Source organism: Rhinopithecus bieti, unplaced genomic scaffold, assembly GCF_001698545.2.
Source record: "Rhinopithecus bieti isolate Rb0 unplaced genomic scaffold, ASM169854v2 scaffold_27016, whole genome shotgun sequence".
NCBI classification, from domain to species: Eukaryota; Metazoa; Chordata; class Mammalia; order Primates; family Cercopithecidae; genus Rhinopithecus; species Rhinopithecus bieti.
The window spans coordinates 434,969-453,635 of NW_016812222.1; the positions used below are offsets into that span (position 1 = coordinate 434,969).

The 18,667-nt window shown below is 45.5% G+C and overlaps 1 protein-coding gene across 1 annotated transcript; it reads right to left on the minus strand.

Moving 5' to 3' along the window:
- Nucleotides 1-4,999: 4,999 nt before the first annotated feature.
- On the minus strand, nucleotides 5,000-9,979 carry CUNH20orf202 (chromosome unknown C20orf202 homolog). The gene is made up of 3 exons (XM_017895695.1): nucleotides 9,936-9,979; nucleotides 9,623-9,800; nucleotides 5,000-6,408 (listed from the first exon to the last, which is right to left on the minus strand). Exons 2-3 carry the CDS (start codon nucleotides 9,755-9,757, stop codon nucleotides 6,175-6,177), a joined length of 369 nt encoding a protein of 122 aa, XP_017751184.1. The 5' UTR covers nucleotides 9,758-9,800; nucleotides 9,936-9,979; the 3' UTR covers nucleotides 5,000-6,174.
- Nucleotides 9,980-18,667: the final 8,688 nt, after the last annotated feature.

Here is an 18,667-nt window from a genome sequence, read left to right on the forward strand (position 1 = left end):
GTTTGTTACAACGCATTTTCCAACATCCTCTCCACAGCTCTGAGAGGTGTCATTTTAATTTTAGAGTTAAGGATAAGTGGAGGATCAGAAAAGGAGGCCCCAGATCACTCTGTCCGTGGCAGAGCTAAAGTTCAAACGCAGATATCTGGGGCCAGCAAGCCTCTTGGTCCATGGTCCTCCCAATAGGATGCCCCACAATGGGAAAGCTGATAGGGAGCCAGGCTCGCAACCCGGAACGGGCTGATTCACAGAATAATTGCTCTGTATGGACACTAGGTGGCGCCCACACACAGCGTAATTACCCTAGTCTTCGCTGGCGCACGTACGAAATCTAAACACATTTGTCAGAAGCTCAAGTTTGAAACTTCAGTTTCATCTGTTTGCAATTGTCCTGCTTTTGCTTCCTTGGGTCACAATTTTCTCCGCTGTCAAATGGAAATATTAACACGTACTCACTGGTCAGGTCTGTTACAATGCCTGTGCATTGTAGGTGTTCAACAAAGATAAACTCTTCTGACAGCCACCAAGGTAATCTGCAGCTATGTGAGATTCTGCTTAGCCCTGCACATTGGCCAGAGAATGCTTTCCAGAAGCAATGAGAGGGAAATTCCCTTTTGTTGATCACCTACTGTGGTAAACTGAAAAATGGCCTCCACGTCCTAATCTTTATATGTTACCTTATAGGGAAAGAAAGGCAGGTGAAAGTCTTTAGAGATGTGATTAAGAATCTTGACATGCAGAGATTATCCGGTGTTATCCAGGTGCCCTAATTACAATTATGTGATTCCTTATAAGAGGTAGATTGAGGGAGATTTAACACTCACAGAGCAAAAGGCTATAAGAAGACAGAGACAGAAACTGAAGTTATGCAGCCTAAGTCAAGGACTACCAGCAGCCACGAGACACTGGAAGAGGTGAGGAAGGAATTCTCTGTTAGAGTCAGCAGGGAGTATAGTCTGACCAACACCTTGATTTTGGTCCAGTGAAACTGACCTCAGCCCAGTGAAATAGGAGCTGTCCCCATGACCTGGGGAGAGTTTGGGCAAAACAAAACAGAGTGGCAGAGACAGGACAGAACTGGGGCTCAAGATATGCTGGGAGCAGGGATGGGTAAGCATTATTGGGGTCGCCAGATTCTGTGTCTTCTTACTTACTAGAGAGATAACAGAGGTATTGTTCTAGAGTTGCCTTCACACACATTAGAGATTGTCTTGCACCAGACCCTGCCAGAAGGAGGGAGTAGGGATCCTATGAGCCTGACATCACTGCTTCTTCTCTTCATGGCACCCCTCCCCTACTGTGGCTGATCAGAAGAGCAACATCATATCATAGTAAGAGCTCTGCTTAGACAGGAGATAGACCTGAGATTCAGTACCACTACTGCCATTTACTCATTGTGCTTTTTCTTGGGCAACTTAGCTCAACTGAACTTCAGTTCTTTCATCCATAAAATGGAGTTTTAATATCATCCTTGCAGAGATGTTGAGTGTGTTTAGTGCAATAAGATCTTTACAGTGCCTTGTGTGGTGCTGGTAGTTAGGGCAGATGATTGATAATGACGATGAATAGCTTACATGACACATAGTTGTTAGATGACAAGCACTGTTGTGTTTTCCATGTATTAACTCATTTATTCCTCACAAAAACTCCAGGAGATAGGCAATACTATTTTCCCCATTCTACAGATGATAAAACCAAGGCATAGAGAGTTTAATGACTTGCCCAAGGGCACACAATCAGTATATTGTAGAGCTGGGATTTGAACACAGGCAATGAGGCTCCAGGCTGTATTTACAATCACTAAACTATCCTGACTTTAAAAATGGTAGCTATCAGACAGGCGCAGTGGCTCACGCCTGTAATCCCAGCACTTTGGGAGGCCAAGGCGGACAGATCACCTGAGGTCAGGAATTTGAGACCAGTCTGACCAACACAGAGAAACCCTGTCTCTACCAAAAATACAATATTAGCTGGGCGTGGTGGCGCATGCCTGTAATTCCAGCTACTTGGGAGGCAGAGGCAGGAGAATTGCTTGAACATAGGTGGTAGTGGTTGTGGTGAGCTGAGATCGTGCCATTGCATACCAGCCTGGGCAACAAGAGCGAAACTCCATGTCAAAGAAAAAAAAAAAAAGGTAAAGGTACTGTCTATTGTGGCACTATTTACAGCAGCAAAGACATGGAACCAACCCAAATGCACATCAATGATAGACTGGATAAAGAAAATGTGGTACATATACACAGTGGAGTGCTATGCAGCCAGAAAATCAAATGAGATCATGTCCTTTGCAGGGACATGGATGAAGCTAGAAGCCATCATCCTCAGCAAACTAACACAGGAACAGAAAACCAAACACTGCATGTTCTCATTCGTAACTGGGAATTAAACAGTGAGAATACATGGGTGCAGGGAGGGGAATAACACACACCAGAGCCAGTCGGTGGTGGGGGGCAAGGGGAGGGAGAGTATTAGGACAAATAGCTAATGCACATGGGGCTCAAAACCTAGATGACGGGTTGATAGGTGCAGTACACCACCATGGCACATGTATACCTACGTAACAAACCTACACGTTCTGTACTTGTATCCTGGAACTTAAGAGTAAAATAAAATAAAATAAAATAAAATAAAATGGTAGCTGTCATTATTAATAATAATTGCTAAGATTTACTGAGCACTGCTTATGTGCCAGGAACATGTTGACTCATTGCATTTGCTCAATAGTCCTATGCGGTAATTTCTATTATCCCCACTTTCTAGAAGAACAAACTGAAGCACAGAAAACTTATGTTACATGCCCAAGGTTAGAGAGCTGATAAGATGCAGATCTAGTATTCAAACCCAGGCAGCCTGATGTCAAAGTCCTCCCTTTTAATTACCTATGTATGATGATGGGTGTCAAAAGTTAAGCTGACCAGATTCCCTCTCTATAAACTGCGCCTTAAAGAAATAGGAGAGTAAAATCTTTAGCAGTGGGAGTGGACCTGAAAAGATGCAGAAAGACCAGAAAGTAAAGCCCAACCCTTGACACAATACTATGAGGAAGCCTGGCCACCTGGAGGGTCACGTATAGGCGTTCCAGCTGACAGCCTCAGCTAAGGCCAGCATCACCTGCCAGAGGGGAACAAATCAGCCTTTGAGATACCACCTGACTGCAATCATTTGAGAGACCCAAAGCCAAGAACCGCTCAGCTGAGCCCAGAACTATGGGAAACATAATTTACAACAATAATAAATGGCTGTTGCAATAATAAAGGGATTGCTGTGTTTAAGTTTGGAGGCAGTTTGTTACACACCAATATACACCACAACACATGGGCTCCGTAAGGTGTCACAGCTGACCCAGGACTGGAAGCTGGCTCTCATGTAAAGGTGTGAGAGATTAGATCATTTCTAATCAGTCACAGTATAAGTAAGCCCTGCCTTGCCTGCCCTGACCCACTCTAGGTTTCACATCTTGAACCATTCTTCTTGCTCCTAAATTTTTAGTTTCTGACCTCATGAATCCTTTTTCCATCTCTGTGCCCTCCTCTCCTCATCCTGGATGCCAGACTTAGGTGTGCAGTCCTGTTTTTGCTGCCTTAACAGAGAAAACCCTGGATTTTCCTGAGACCAAGATCCACATGCTCCCTCTGGTGCTCACTTTCCTGCATGGCCATGATTTCCAACCCAGCCCTCCAGGACCAACGCTGAAGATGTCATTTCCATTCCAACTCTTTGTCCAGCATCTGGGCTCAGCCTTGGCTTTCTCTGACGCAGGATCAGGAAGTGAACATTGGTTCCGAATGTAGGGTCTTGGAGAACAACAAATATCCCACCAGAAGGGCAGGTTCCGGGGCTCTAGATCTATCTTCCCAGATTGTAGATGGAGGGGTTGGCAGGGGTTTTTGGTCTTTGGGCCCAAATGTGGAAAGCAGGGAGAGACAGAGGGTGATAGTGATTAGCATTGGGCAGGGGAGACCAATGTCATTTCTACTTTACATGGCCAGGCAGATATCTCTCAAGATGATAGTGGCTAGTCAGCTTGTCCATTTGTAACAGTCATAGTTTCACAAGTCAGAACATAATCATGCAGCAATAATAAGGTGCCATTCATTAGCCTTTCCAGTGTAACCAAGAATGGTTACAGTGGCAACTGGTAATAACGGCGAAAAGCTGTGTCAGTCTGGGACAGGTAGGAGACAGAAACCACACCAGTTATTTTAACACAGAAAATTTAATATAAAGAATTGCTAACTAGGTATAAAGTTGTTAACTGGGTGACTGAAAGCTTATAAAAAGAACTTTAAGGTAGAAATTGCAGGAAGCATCTGCCACCTCCAGGCCTGAGGGAACAAAGAAAAGAGGCAGAAACTATCAAAACTTTAAAACTTAGAGGAGGAATTCCCTGGAGCTTAAATTCAGCTATCTGAGAAAGGAACTCAGCTCAGCTGGGGCTGGTGTCGCTGAGCTCAGGGAAGGGCCAGGTAGGTAAGGCAGGGACCCACACTTCAAGGGAAGAGGGACTGACATCTGAAGCTAATGTCTCTGAGCTCCTGGAAGGGGCCCAGGGAGTCTGGAACTGGGATCCTGGAGAAGTCTGGTGCTTCATGAAGGAACTGCTGCCTGTAGTGAAGAAACATTGCTGGGGGATGCTCATAAGAACAGGAGGCCCACAGGGAAACAAGAAGAAGGAGCAAGTCCCTTTTCTCTCCTCTAGACTTGTAGTCTAACTCCACCCTGTATATTGGCAAAGCCTAATAAACTCTAACAGGGAGCAGCTGGTAACACCAAAAGGTAGTTTGCAGGAACCCAGCCCCAGCATCACAGAGCAGCTATCATTTATATTATCAAATATAAAAATCACAGGTGGATCTGACTACAAGCATTATTCTTAGAATGCACCCCCTCCACTCTGCCTCTACATGCAATCGATTTACTTTTCAAAGTCATAAAACAATGTCCTAGCAACACACAGGTAGATTTTCAAAACAAAAGGCCTACTAATCATCAGACCATCTTAACACCATGACTTTCTTATTTTCACATTTTCTGTTTTAGTCTTTCTTATAGGCAGATGTAATTTTTCAGTTATGACTGCAGCACCCCACAAAACTGAGTGTCTCTGCTATATCACAAGCCTGGTTGCCTGCTGTTATGGAGGTTGTTGTCACAAACCCTCATTGAATGAAATGCCATTTCCTTATTGATTTCTCCTCTGTGATTCTTTGAACATCTGGATCGTATTCCTCAGGACCATTCTAGCTGCAAATAAGGGAAACTGCTCAAATCAGCTTAAACAAAAACAAATTGATGTGTGTGGCTGTGGTGGGGGGTGAAATTGACTGGCTTTGGTCACTGGAAAGAGTGCAGGAGTAACTCACAAAACTAGGAACTAAAACCAGGGATCAAAAAGAGCCAGCGCTCTTCCTCTCTGTCCAACTGCTGTGGAGCCCTCTCTCTACTTCTCTTTGGAGATTAGCCTCTTTCCTTTCTACTGCAGACAGTTCTTCTTTACCTGGTAGGAACATGGCCACCAGCAGCCTCAGTCTTCTAAGTGTAATAGAAAGAGCATCCAGGTAGCAATCTCAGGGAAGGTCGGTGATTGGCTCTGTTGGTTCACATGCCCATCCATTGGGCCAATCATCTTTTTAGGGCAACCATGAATTATATCATTGGCCAGGCCTGGTAATATACCCGTGCTTATGGCCAGGGTGTTTACAGGGCTTAATATGTTATCAGATGAAGGGGAATGGGAAGGCTTCCTGGGAAGACAGAAAACAGCCACTAAGTCACTACACAGGGTTTGGAATTTTCACCATGGCAACACTTGGTAAACATTACTGCACATCTAGTTCTTTGTTTTAACAATTGCCTTGTGAGAAATTTCCAAGGATAGGGTTACTGCCATGGTGCTTGCCAGAGCACTAGAGCACATTTGTGTTTTCAGTTGAAAAGTGTGTTCACATCCAATACCTTATGTGTGCCTCACCAAGAAATCCCAAGTGACAGAAAAAGAACCAGAGACACAGAGAAGTTGAGTGACAGATTCAGGGACGCACAGCAGATGAGGGCAGAAGTGAACCCAGAGCCCTGGCTTTCTGATTCCCATTCCAACACTCTGCCCCTAAAACATCACAGTGAAAGGTTAGACTAATGGTGAGAGTGTTAAAGCGCAGTGTCATCTCTGTCCAGTTAAGGGAGAGAGCTTCGTCTGCTCTCTTCTCCTCGGAGGAGCTGGGCCAGACTCCTTGAGCAAACAGGCTGGCAGCCCCTGCCTTCAGAGCCTGCTCGAGCTCTGATGGGGGATGTCCCTCCGCTGGACCTGGTGTCCTCCCAGTGGGCGCTGTCAGCACGCAGCTCCTCCAGGACACTGTGAAGATGCCTCAGTGTGAGCAGGAGCCTCTGGTCTTGAATCTGCATCTCAGACTAGGAGAGAGAAGGAGCCTGTGAAGGGATGCGCGGAGCCCTGGATGTTTCCCCATCAAGCCCCTTCCCTCTCTGTCTCATCAGAGACAAGCCCACTTGTGATTCGCACAACCTCACAGAAGCTGTATCCACCAATGCCTCAGTTTCTTGCTCTGCAAAGCAGAAAGCAAATTGCTTACTTTTCAAGGCTTTCATGAGGACTGAATGAATTTGCCCATGGGAAAATTCTTTCAAGGGGTCAGCGAGGTCAAAACTACTTTGATTACAATACCAAGATATTATTTTCCTTTTTTTGCTTTCATTTTCTTGTGAGCATACCGTGGAGTTTTCCAGAAGCTAATGACATGTAATATCTCAACAGACTGAATGCAGGAGCCACTATGAGAATCCAGCTGTGTTCTATTAAGACAGACATTAAAGCAATTTGCAACAATGTAAAATGGGGCTACTCTTCCCACTAAATATTTGCTTTGAAAAATACAGTGATTTTGAATGAGTAATGTTTTATTAACATATTATGAGTTTGTTATTATTTTAGAATGCATTAGTAAATATATTAAAATGTCTCAGCTTTGGCTTCTAATTCAGTCAGTATTGTTCTATATAACTCACATAAACAAAAGCTTTTTGGTGGCCTTAATAATTTTCTGGGCATAAAGGGGTCCTAAGACCCAAAAGTTTCAGAACTGCTGCATTACAACTATACTATCATCTTCAACCAGTTCCATTCTTTCTCCCATTTTTCCCTGGGAAAATTTTCCAATACATTTTCTCTCTTTTTCTTTCTGTTTATTTGTTTATTTATTTTTGAGGCGGGGTCTCACTCTGTTGCCCAGGCTGGAGTGCAGTGGGGCGATAACGGCTCACTGCAGCCTTGAGCTCCTGCCTCAACTGATCCTCCCACCTCAGCCTCCCGAGTAGCTGGGACTCCAGGTGCACACCACCACGCCCGGCTAAATTTTGTACTTTTTGTAGAGGCAGGGTCTTGCCCTGTTGCTCAGGCTGGTCTCAGACTCCTGGGCTCATGCGATCCTCCCAACTCAGCTCCTAAAATTTGCTTTCTCTTTAAAAATGCTAAAATTCTATTTTCTGACTAAGTAATCCTTCATACATGATAGAAAACTTAAAAGCTACAAAAGGACATATATTTAAAAGTCTCTCCCACCCACCTTACTTTATCCCTCAACTCAACCATCCTTCCCCAGAGGCAACCACCGCAAATGCTTCCGTTTTCCTTCCGAAGCTGGTCGGGGCAACACATGGTTAGATATACAGATTCTCAGCCTCTCTCTTTCTCTGTCTCTCTTTGCAAGAGATACTTATGAACATTATTTCCCCACTAAAAATAGCGTTTTCATTTTTGTGACAAGCTGATTACAAGTGAGACGACCAAGTCTGCATCCTCTACCCAAGCATGAGTAACACTGCCAAGAGAATAGGTAGCTAGAAAGAGAGACTTGAGGCCGGGCACAGTGGCTCTCATCTGTAATCCCAGCACTTTGAGAGGCTGAGGTGGGCAGATTGCCTGAGGTCAGGAGTTCGAGACCAACCTGGCCAACATAGTGAAACCTGGTCTCTACTAAAACTACAAAAAAATTAACCAGCCATGGTGGCATGCGCCTGTAATTCCAGCTACTGGGGAGGCCGAGGCAGGGGAATCACTTGAACCCAGAAGGCAGAGGTTGTAGTGAGCCAAGATCGCACCACTGCACTCCAGCCTGGGCGACAGTGAGGTTCTGTCTCAAAAAAAAAAAAGGAAAGACGTGAAGTAAAGGTGTAGTTGGCCTCCCTCAGAACACTGGGACAACTCAGGCTGCAGAGCGAGTGGTCCTGGGCCCATTTTTTTCCTCAGAAAACATTCACTCTGTGTTTTCTCAATTTTAGGGTTTTCCTCCTGCACATATTTTTGTCCAACCTTCAGCACCATTTCTGGGTATGTGACTGTAAGACCACAATGTGGTTCCCAGCACGGAGGTGATGTTGAGGCACCCAGGCACCCACAGTTTCAGGGAGCATAAGGAAGACAGCTGCTCAGTGCTGGATGCCTGCTGACTGTGGGAAGCTGCAGTCCCTGCCGCTGGAATCCCCTGGTCTCATGAGAAGCCCTACTGGGTCAGCCCTTCTTCTGGGGTGATGAAAGGGTTGGGTCCCAGCTGACCTGTTGCCTGGCAACCCAGAAAGGTCATTTTCAGACAATCCTGTCTCTCTCCAGAATGAGAAGTGGGTGTATAGAGAAACAAACCTCTTCTGAGGTTTCCTGAACTGCCTCCTCTCTCCTGGCAGGTGTCCCCACACACTTGGGGGCACTCCTCTTTTTCCGGACTTGGAGAAAATATCGTAATGAAAGGTTCCTGAGCAGCAACCACGGGACCAAGTAACATAATACAGGTTCAGAAGAGTTAGTGCTCCATGGGGGAGGCCCTTGCCAATGGGAAATGAGAGACAGGAATGCGCTGGGCAGATGAATTTCCTCTCGTTCTCTCTCCCCCAGTGTGCAGTTCCTCCTTCAACCCCTGCAGAACATCTCAGCTGCTGAGACACCCACTGGGCCTCCTTGAGGCGCCTTCTGAAGCCGTAGGCCGCTTGGTAATACAATGTCTGGCGTAATTGCCTGGCATAGCATTGGCCTCTGCTGCCGCACCCTATGTTCCTCCCTATCACCACCCTGGGCTTGTACTTCCAAATAAAGTGCTGGTTTCTCAATCCTTGTCCAAGCCTCTGTTTTCTAGAGGACCCAGGCTAAGACATTGGGTGTGCGCATGTCCATCTGGGTCAGGGTTATAATAGCCAACATCAATGTGCCAGGTATTCGTTAAGAGGATTACAAGCATCTCTTCAGTGAATCCTTACAATACCCCATACGATATTGGTAGTAGTGTTATTCCCATTTTGTGATAAGGAAACTGAGGCTCAAAGAGGTAAGGTCCCTGCTAGAGCCACACAGCAGCAGAGCTGGGCACACACTGATGACTCAGTGTCTTTCTAAAACCAGTCTGGCCAGCACCACACCCAGTGCCTCCTATGTAGGCCATGACCTACTTATCCCCGCACCTGAGATCACAATTGTGCATTGTGTGGCAGGTCCCAGAGGGGAGACTGCAGGGTCCATACCGTAGCCTGCAGCCTCTGCCCCAGGGGGGACCCGGGAGGGAAAACCAGAGATCCTTGGAAAATATGTGGTCGGGGCATCAAGGAAAAGAAATGAAAACCTTACCAGCTCCTTTCTCAGCCACTCCAGGGTCTGCGCAAGACTCGGGCTGGGCTCTTCCGCTGTTTTCATCTCTGTGTCCTTGGGAGTGACCTTGACACTGACCTGGTTCTGTGCCTGAGGGATCTTTGACTTGTACATTCCCCCAGCTCCTTCAGACTGGCAGCAGGTTCTGGCCAAAACACTAAAGATGAAGTCAATGAGAGCAGGAAGTAGCTCACATTGAAAAATATAATTTGACTTTTTTTTTTTTTAAAGGGCTTTAGTGCTCTAAACAGAACAAGGAGGAAGGGAGGGAGACCATTAGGGGTCCAAGTACCTTGGTGCCTGCTGGTTCCAGAAGCGAAGAATATGTGATGCCAACAGGATCACAGAGACTGCAAAGCTTTAAATGGCAACAATAATGATTATTAGGAAAATAGGCACTCTTTTCTAAGGGGTTGCTTTGTGCTTTACATATAAAGTATGTATATGTCTCATTTGGCATATACCTCCACCGGTGTCCCAAGTCCCTGTCCTCATTTACGTATCTATAGAGTCTAGATAAAGGGAAAAGCTCACTTTCCAAGTTCCCTTGTTTCTGGAATCCCCATGTGACCCATTTCCAGCAAATGAGATCAAAGCAGCAATTTGCTGTTAGGCTTCCAGAAAAACTTTTACCTTCCTAATAAAAGGGAAAATGTCACTGCTGCTTCCCTTTTGCTCCTATTTTCTCCCTTTTCCCTCTGCCTTGAATGTGGATGTGATGTCTGGAGCTACAGTAACTATCTTGCAACCATAAGACAAAGCCCAAGAAAATCACAGAGTCATTAGATATCATTGCACCCCCGAATCAGCAACAGCATCTATATGAGACAAAAGACCCCATTTCTAATGGGACACTGCTACTTGCAGGCAAACACAGTCCTGACACACCATTTAGTCTCCCCATCGTTACAGGAAAGGGATCCCAGCCCAGACCCCAAGGGAAGGTTCTTGGACCTCATGCAAGAAAGCATTCAAGGGGTGTCCATACAGTAAAATGAAAGCAAGTTTATTAGGAAAGTAAAGGAATAAAAGAATGGCTACTCCATAGATAGAGCAGCCTTGAGGGCTGCTGGTTGCCCATTTTTATGGTTATTTCTTGATTATATGCTAAACAAGGGGTAGAATATTCATGTCCCCCCTTTTTAGACCATGTAGGGTAACTTCCTGATGTTGCCATGGCATCTGTAACCTGTCATGGCGCTGGTGGGAGTATAGCAGTAAGGATAACCAGAGGTCACTCTTGTGGCCGTCTTGGTTTTGGTGAAATTTAGCCGGCTTCTTTACTGCAATTGTTTTATCAGCAAGGTCTTCACGGCCTGTATGTTGTGCTGATCTCATCCTGTGACTTAGAATGGCTTAACCATCTGGGAATGCAGCCCAGTGGGTCTCAGCCTCATTTTACCCAGACCCTATTCAAGTTGGAGTTGCTCTGGTTCAAATGCCACTGACATCATCACACTGTGAAGCAGGTATTCAATTCTGTCTTTCACCAAACACTTATTGAATGTCTACTATGTTCCAAGTTCTGCTCTAGATACTGGGGTTATCAACCAAAATCAGAGAAATAAAGGCCCTGCTTTCCTGGAGCTGACATCCTAGTAGTCATTGGAAACAAATTAATGCTATGATGAAAATAAGTAGAAACTATTCTCACATAGGTCTTTTAAAATATAAATTTATTGGGCAGGCGTGGTGGCTCACACCTGCAATCCCAGCACTTTGGGAGGCTGAGACAGGCAGATCACCTGAGGCCAGGAGTTCGAGACCAGCCTGGCCAACATGGTGAAACCCCGTATCTACTAAAAATACAAAAATTAGCTAGGTGTGGTGGTGGGCACCTGTAATTCCAGCTACTCAGGAGGCTGGAGCAGGAGAATTTCTTGAACCCAGGAGGAGGTGGTTGCAGTGAACCAAGATTGCAAATTTATATATGTATAAATTTATTCTATTCACATGCACTAGAAACTCCAAACCAAGAATTAGCATAGTGACCCCAGATAAAGAAGTGAAATGACTTGACTGGCAAAACAAAGTCAGCCCAGTTTGTGGAAACTTGCCCTCAATCTGGCTACACAAAATCCTCAGATAGAGCTCCCCTGAAGATGAACTCAAAATCTAAAAGACAAAACACACATGGAAGCCATTCACCATAAATGAGAGTCAACAGACACCATTCATCCCCTTCCCCCAAGAACTTCAGATGAAGATAATTAAAAGTATTTTGAGGCCAGGTATGGTGGCTTACACCTGTAATCTGAACAATTTGAGAGGCCAATGCAGGAGGACTGCTTGAGGCCAGGAGTTTGAGACCAGCCTGGGCAACATAGCAAAACCCCATATCTTAAAAAAATAAAATAAAATGATTATCCAGGTGTGGTGGCACGTCCCTGTAGTACCAGCTTCTCAGGAGGCTGAGTCAGAAGGATTGCTCGAGCCCAATAAGTCGAGGCTGTAGTGAGCTTCGATTGCACCACTGCACTCCACCCTCTCTCAAAAGAAAAATATTTTGAAAAGAATAAGAGGCATACAAGAAGGAATACAAAATCATACAAAAAAAGAGACACTTTTTTTCTTTTTTTTTGAGAAGGAGTTTCACTCTTGTCACCCAGGCCGGAGTGCAATGGTGCAATCTCGGCTCACTGCAGCCTCTGCCTCCCAGGTTCAAGCAATTCTCCTGCCTCAGCCCCTTGAGTAGCTGGAATTATAGGCACCTGCCACCACACCCAATTAATTTTTGTATTTTTAGCAGAGATGGGGTTTCACCATGTTGGCCAGGCTGATCTTGAACTCCCGACCTCAAGTGATCCACCTGCCTCAGCCTCCCAAAGTGCTGGGATTACAGGCGTGAGCCACTGTGACGCGCCAAAAGAGACACTTTTTAAAAGGCGAATTTGAAAAAGAATGCAATAGAATTTATAGAACTTAAAATTACAGTAAATGTTTATAAATTAAAGAGAAAAGACTGTATATTTATTGTAGCACCAGAAGACAGAGCTAGTGAGGTAGGAGATCGGCAGTGCTTGTTCTCTGAGCACTGGTTACAATCCCAGTCACAACTCCACTGATCAAAACAGGATCTGTTCAAACAGGATGCCATGAAGTAGGCAGCCAAAACCAACTAAAATCGAGATGGCAATGAAAGCAACCTCTAGTTGCCCTCATTCCTCATGGAATGTTAATTATAATTCATTAGCATGCTAAAAGACACTCCCACCACTGCCATGACAGTTTACAAATGCCATGACAATGCCTAAAACTTACCTTATATGGTTTAAAAGGGGAGGAACCGCCAGTTTGTGGAATACCCCACCCCTTTTCTTGAAAATTTGTGAATAATCCACCCCTTATTTAGCATATAATAAAAAGTAGTTATTCATATAGTCAGCCAGCAATCCACGAATGCTACCGTGCTGATGGGGTAGCCCTGCTCTGTCTATGGAGCAGTTATTTTCCCGTACTCTGTTGCTCTAATAAACTTGCTTTGCTTTCACTTTACTTTGTTGGCTCACTCTTGAATTCTTTCCTTTATGAAGCCAAGAACCTTTCCTGACTGAACCCTAATTTTCAGGTTCACCTGCATCACTACAGCGGTAGCTGTATATATATATATACAGTGAGTACAGGACAAAGGGAAGCAGATTGGGATTCAGTAGGAGGAAGGTGTTGTTTAGAATTCTTCCAAGCAGTGGGCACTCAGTCAATGGAGGACAGAAGCATAGCCCAGATGATCAGAGACTGGAGTAGGGGCTCTACTGGCTTGGAGATGGGACCTGGAGTTCCTTCCAAGTGTAAGATTGACTGGGCAGGAAAAGGGATACTGTAATAAGGAGCCAGGATATCTGGGTTCCAACTCCAGCTCTGCCAAACTGTCGGTGTGAACTCGGGCCTCATCCTTTCCCTGTTAGGCATAATGAGGCTCAAAATAGTTACTATATCGAGTTGTAAGGAATGTCACATTTCTTATATGCTGGCGTTTACAGCTTAAGAATCATTCTGAGTGCCACATGCAGACAAATCTTATGTGCTATTTCTCCTAGTTCAGCTGTCACTTTTCAGAACGCAAGAGAATCAGAGAAACTCCTGCCTGCCACATTCACACCCCTTGAACACAAGAGGCCAGAGATGATTCCTCCAAACAGGCCACCAGGCTTTATGTCACATGCCCTATAATCATGGGACAACTACCTGGAGCAGAGATGAGTGCCCCAGCCCAAAGCAGCCATCTACAGACTGGACAGGAGAGAGATCATTGGCTCATGAGTGACTGGTTTTTGAGGAGCTGCATTTTGGGTGGTGACCAAATGATCCAATCAGATCTTCTCAGACATGTTGAATTTGCCACAGATTGAGAGGTTGGATTATCACAAGAACACTGTGTACCAGACCTCTCTAAAACTCCACATTTCAAACAACAATCATTTATTATTGCTCATGTTTGCAGATCTGCGGCTCTGAGTCAACTCTGCAGATCTCTTGTCCTCCTCCTGGAATCACAGGGCGGCTGGGGCACATTTACTTGGCAAAGGAGAAGAGAGCAAGTGGAACCATGGGAAGCCTCTTAAGGCTTAGGCTCGGAACTGTCCCATTGTTGCTTTTGCCATGTGCTATTGGGCAAAGTTAGTCACATGGTCAAGCCCAAAGCTAAGGGGCAAGGATGTATATGCCAATACAAAGAGATCATGGCAAGTGTGTGGACTTAGGGAGGGAGTAAGAAGTGAGACTGACGATTCTATGCCAGAAGACAGCACTGCATGGAAGTGGGGACACAGGCCTGGAGGTGCCCAGAGGGAAGGTCAGAAGTGGAAACCATGAGGTGGCAAGAGCAGGAGGCCAGAAGTATTGTTGGCTCGGTATCAGACAGATGTCATTGTGGCAGTTGGAGGAGACACACAAGGAACGAGAGAGAAAGTGATCTCAGGATAAGACTTGAAGGATGGTTTAGGACAACCAGCATTATTGATCTCCTACTCCAGACCAGGCATCACACTAAGTCCTTGACATACATAACCTCATTTCATCTTTAAAACCTGATGACCGCAATTTCAAAACTGTGCACTGAGGCACCCTGAGGCACGATAGGAAACCCACAAAGGCACTACAACGTATCTAAAATTTTGAGGGAAACACAATGACATCTGTCAGATAATATGCCAACAACGATTATTATGTTGTTTGAAGCTAACTACCTGATAAACAATGGCGACACCTTCTGGGGGGCCTGGTACACTGTGAAAAATTACTAAGATGCTAAGGGTGTCATGAATTGAGAAAGTTTGGGGACCTCTGCCTACGAGGTTGGTACCATCATTATCTGCATTATGTAGACAATGACAGATAGATCCTATTACTCACAACTTACTACAGATGTGAAAACTGAGGCTCAGAGAGGCATGGATTTCCCTAGGATCACTTCAGCCAATAAGTGACAGAACTGGAGTTAGGACCCATCCTCCCTCACCTTTGTGGGGAGGGTCTTGCCTGTGTCTCGAAGTGGTGGAGACTCAAGCAAGGGCTCAGGCCAGGCCTAGGGTGTTCTCTGCCCTGCACAGTAGTGGTACTGGCAGGAGCGCTTGGCGGTTAGAGTCTGGCGCTCTGTCTTTGGCCTCCAGCGCTGACGCCTAATTACCCTGGCAAGCCATTTCTTGTGGTTAACTTGTTTTGATGCATTTTCATTTATTTTTAATCCCACTCTTAGGATTCTGGCTCACAGCACATTTTACTTCATGGGCTCAGAAAGGTTTGGCACATGAAGATGACAAGAGGCGGAGCCAGGAGGCCTGCAAAGGGAAAGAACTTAAACCCCTGAGTGGGGAAAAATGTCACTAGCAAATACGAAAGCCAGAATGGCCAGCCGTTCATCATCCATGGGCAGCCAATACTACTATGGATTCCCTGTGCCAGACTCTGCAATGCATGCTTTGAGTACAGTGGTGAGCAAGAAAGACCTCTCAGGGCTTGTGGCCCAGCAAGTAAGAGGGTCCATTCGCAATCAGCTGGTTCAAAATCTTACTTTATATCACAAGCCTGGTGCATACACACACACACACACACACACACACACACACATATATATGGCAAGTGGGCTCATGTATTTTATATATATACATTTTACATATATAAATTATATGTATATAATATACTTATATGGGAAGCGGGCTTATGTATTTTATATAAATACAATTTTATATAAATGTATATACAATTTGACCAGGCATGGTGGCTTACACCTGTAATCCCAGCACTTTGGGAGACTGAGGCAGGTGGATTGCTTGAGCCCAGGAGTTCGAGACCAGCCTGGGCTATATGGTGAAACCCCACCTCTACCAAAAACACAAAAATTAGCCAGGTATGGTGGTGTGCGCCTGTAATTCCAGCTACTCGGTAGGCTGAGGCAGGAGAATTGCTTGAACCCAGGAAGCAGAGGTTGCAGTGAGCCAAGATCAAGCCACTGCACCTAACACTGGGCAACAGAGCAAGACTCGGTCTCAAAATAAACATATATATATATAATTTTATATTATATATAATTTTATATAAAATATAATTTAATATTCATATAAAATACATAAATGAGGCAAGTCAGTGGCTATGACAAAAATTGCAGGCTGTCCCTCAATATCCCTTCTTCCTTTCACACATGGCAAAAGACTGCATTTCTCAGACTCATTTGCAGGTAAGTGTGTCATGTGATTAAATCCTGGCCAATGGGATACAAATGGAGGTAATGAGTTCAATTTCTAGGTTAAGGTTCAATGTCTCTTAAGAAGAAGGAAGAAGGTGCCTCCTACTTCCCCACATCCTCCTTCTGCTGATGCAATGTGTGTGACAAGGGCTGGAGCTGGAGCAGCAAGGTGCAAGGTGGCCGAGCAACAGTGCAGAAGGAGCCCGGGTCTCTCGTGATTGGTGAACCAGCATGTCAGCCTTAGCTGCCAAGTAGACTTTTCTATGAGAGAGAAATATGTTCTGTTTTATTGAAAGCATGATTATTTTGAGTGTCTTTATTAACAATATAGCACAGAGCTAGAGCAGAAGCCAAGTCCCCTAATTTCCCCTTCCAAGCATTTTCCATAATCCCCCCATCTATGTATTTAAGTGTTTTACCCTCTTTCAAGTGTTATCTTTTTCATGACCATATCTGCTCCTTACAATAGCTCTCTGTGAAGTCCATAGGAGAGAGAGGACTTCTGTGACCCTCACCATGCAGACAGGGAAAACAAGATGCAAGTGTGGTAGGTAATCTGCCTTGAGACAAGAGGGTGGAGTTATTCCCATTCCTCAGATGGGGCAAGTGGGCTTGGAGATGTCATTTAGCTCTGCCTTTGTGTCCAACTCCTAGTCCAGAGCTCTTCCCATCCTTTTGGGCTGCCTCCCCTTCTATTCTGGGCACATGAGTGCTCATCCCCTTTGTGAAATACGAACGAGGTGGAGGTCTGGCAGAGAGAAGTGTCTGCACCGTTAGAGCCCCTGAACCCTTCAACCTGCCTTTCCTACCACACAAGCATATGCAGTCACTCTAACCAGAGGGGGCATGGGGACAGAGCACCAGTTGGCTCAGGGGGCCCATTACCATCTCTCTGCAGCTCCTTACTCACTTTCAGCAGGCTCTTCCTTTGGCCTAGACAAGCAAGGCCAGTAATCCAATCATGTGTCTTCTGCCTATGCCCTGTACTGTGTCCTTTTGGGTCCTGAACACACATGCCCTGTTCTCTGTGTCTTCTAGCAAACGCTGTGGGCCCCACCCATATTCCCTCAACACCTACCTTCTCCATGTGTGTCTGTGGCTTCCTACTGCAAGCAGGTCTTACTCTGCTTAAGGAACATGCTTGACGTGTGCAGAGGACAGTCTAGAAGTGCAGGAATAGCCCCTAGCAATGACAAACAGGTGCTGGTGGATAAATAGTGAGAGTCCTGTGGCCTCAGATCTCAGGTGGAACAGTACTCAGTCCAATGGGACTAAGCCCCAGTTGCTCATGGCCGTCAGGGACTCACAAATGCACCTGTAGTGTATTGGATGCACTTCCTTCTTGCTCTCACTTCCCATTCCTCTGCTGTGCTTCCTGGGATGACTTTCCAAATAAACCACTTGCACTCAAATTCTTGTCTTGGGCCTACTTCTGAGGGAACTCAACTTACAACACATTTGCTATGGTTTGAATGTTGGTGTCCCTTCCAAAACTGATGTTGAAACCTAATCCACAATGCAACAGTATTAAGAAGTGTGGTCTTTGGGAGGCAATTCATGAGGGCTCTGACCTCATGAATGGAATTAGCACCCACATAAAAAGACACCAGGCTGAAGGGAGCGCTTTCTTGCCTTTCTGTCTTCTGCTGTGTGAGGACACAGCAATGAGGCACCATCTGGGAAACACAGCAGCCTTTATCAGATGCCAGTGTTGGTGTCTTGATTGTGGATGTTCCAACCTCCAAATTTCTGTTGTTGTTTTTTTTTTTGAGACAAGGTCTCTGTCACCCAGGCTGGAGTACAGTAGTAGGATCACAGCTCACTACAACCTCAAAAGCCTGGGTTCAAGAGATCCTTCCTCCTTAGCCTCCCAAGTAGCCGGGACTATAGGTGTGCACCATTATGCCTGGCTAATTTATTTATTTATTTGTAGAGATGGGGTCTCTCTCTGTTTCCCAGGCTGCTGTCAAATTCCTAGGCTCAAGCAATCCTCCCGCCTTGGCCTCCCAAAGCACTGGGATTACGGGCATGAGCCACGGCACCTAGCCATGTTCTTTATAATTTACCCAGTCTCAGGTATTTTGTTATAGCAGCAAAAAGGGACAAAAACAGTGTCCTATCCATATGTGCCTTGTACACATCAGCACCCTACACCCCTTTCCGCACATATCTATCATTTGTGTGTCTGTCCAGAGTGTTCTGGACACAGGTATTCTCACCTCTGCTCTGCACCTGTGTTCTATGCACACCTGTCTCATGCCGGTGTATCTAGGACACCATCCTGCCATTTTCTACTGTATGGAGGGCAGCCCTTGACCCTGATGAGATGGTGGAGACTCTGG

Bases quoted from the DNA above. Each gene is read 5' to 3' on its own strand.
- CUNH20orf202 (XM_017895695.1), bottom strand. From the start codon at position 9,757: ATGTACAAGTCAAAGATCCCTCAGGCACAGAACCAGGTCAGTGTCAAG. The intron at 6,409-9,622 runs GTAAGGTTTTCA...TCTCTCTCCTAG, and splicing joins AGTGGCTGAGAAAGGAGCTG to TCTGAGATGCAGATTCAAGA.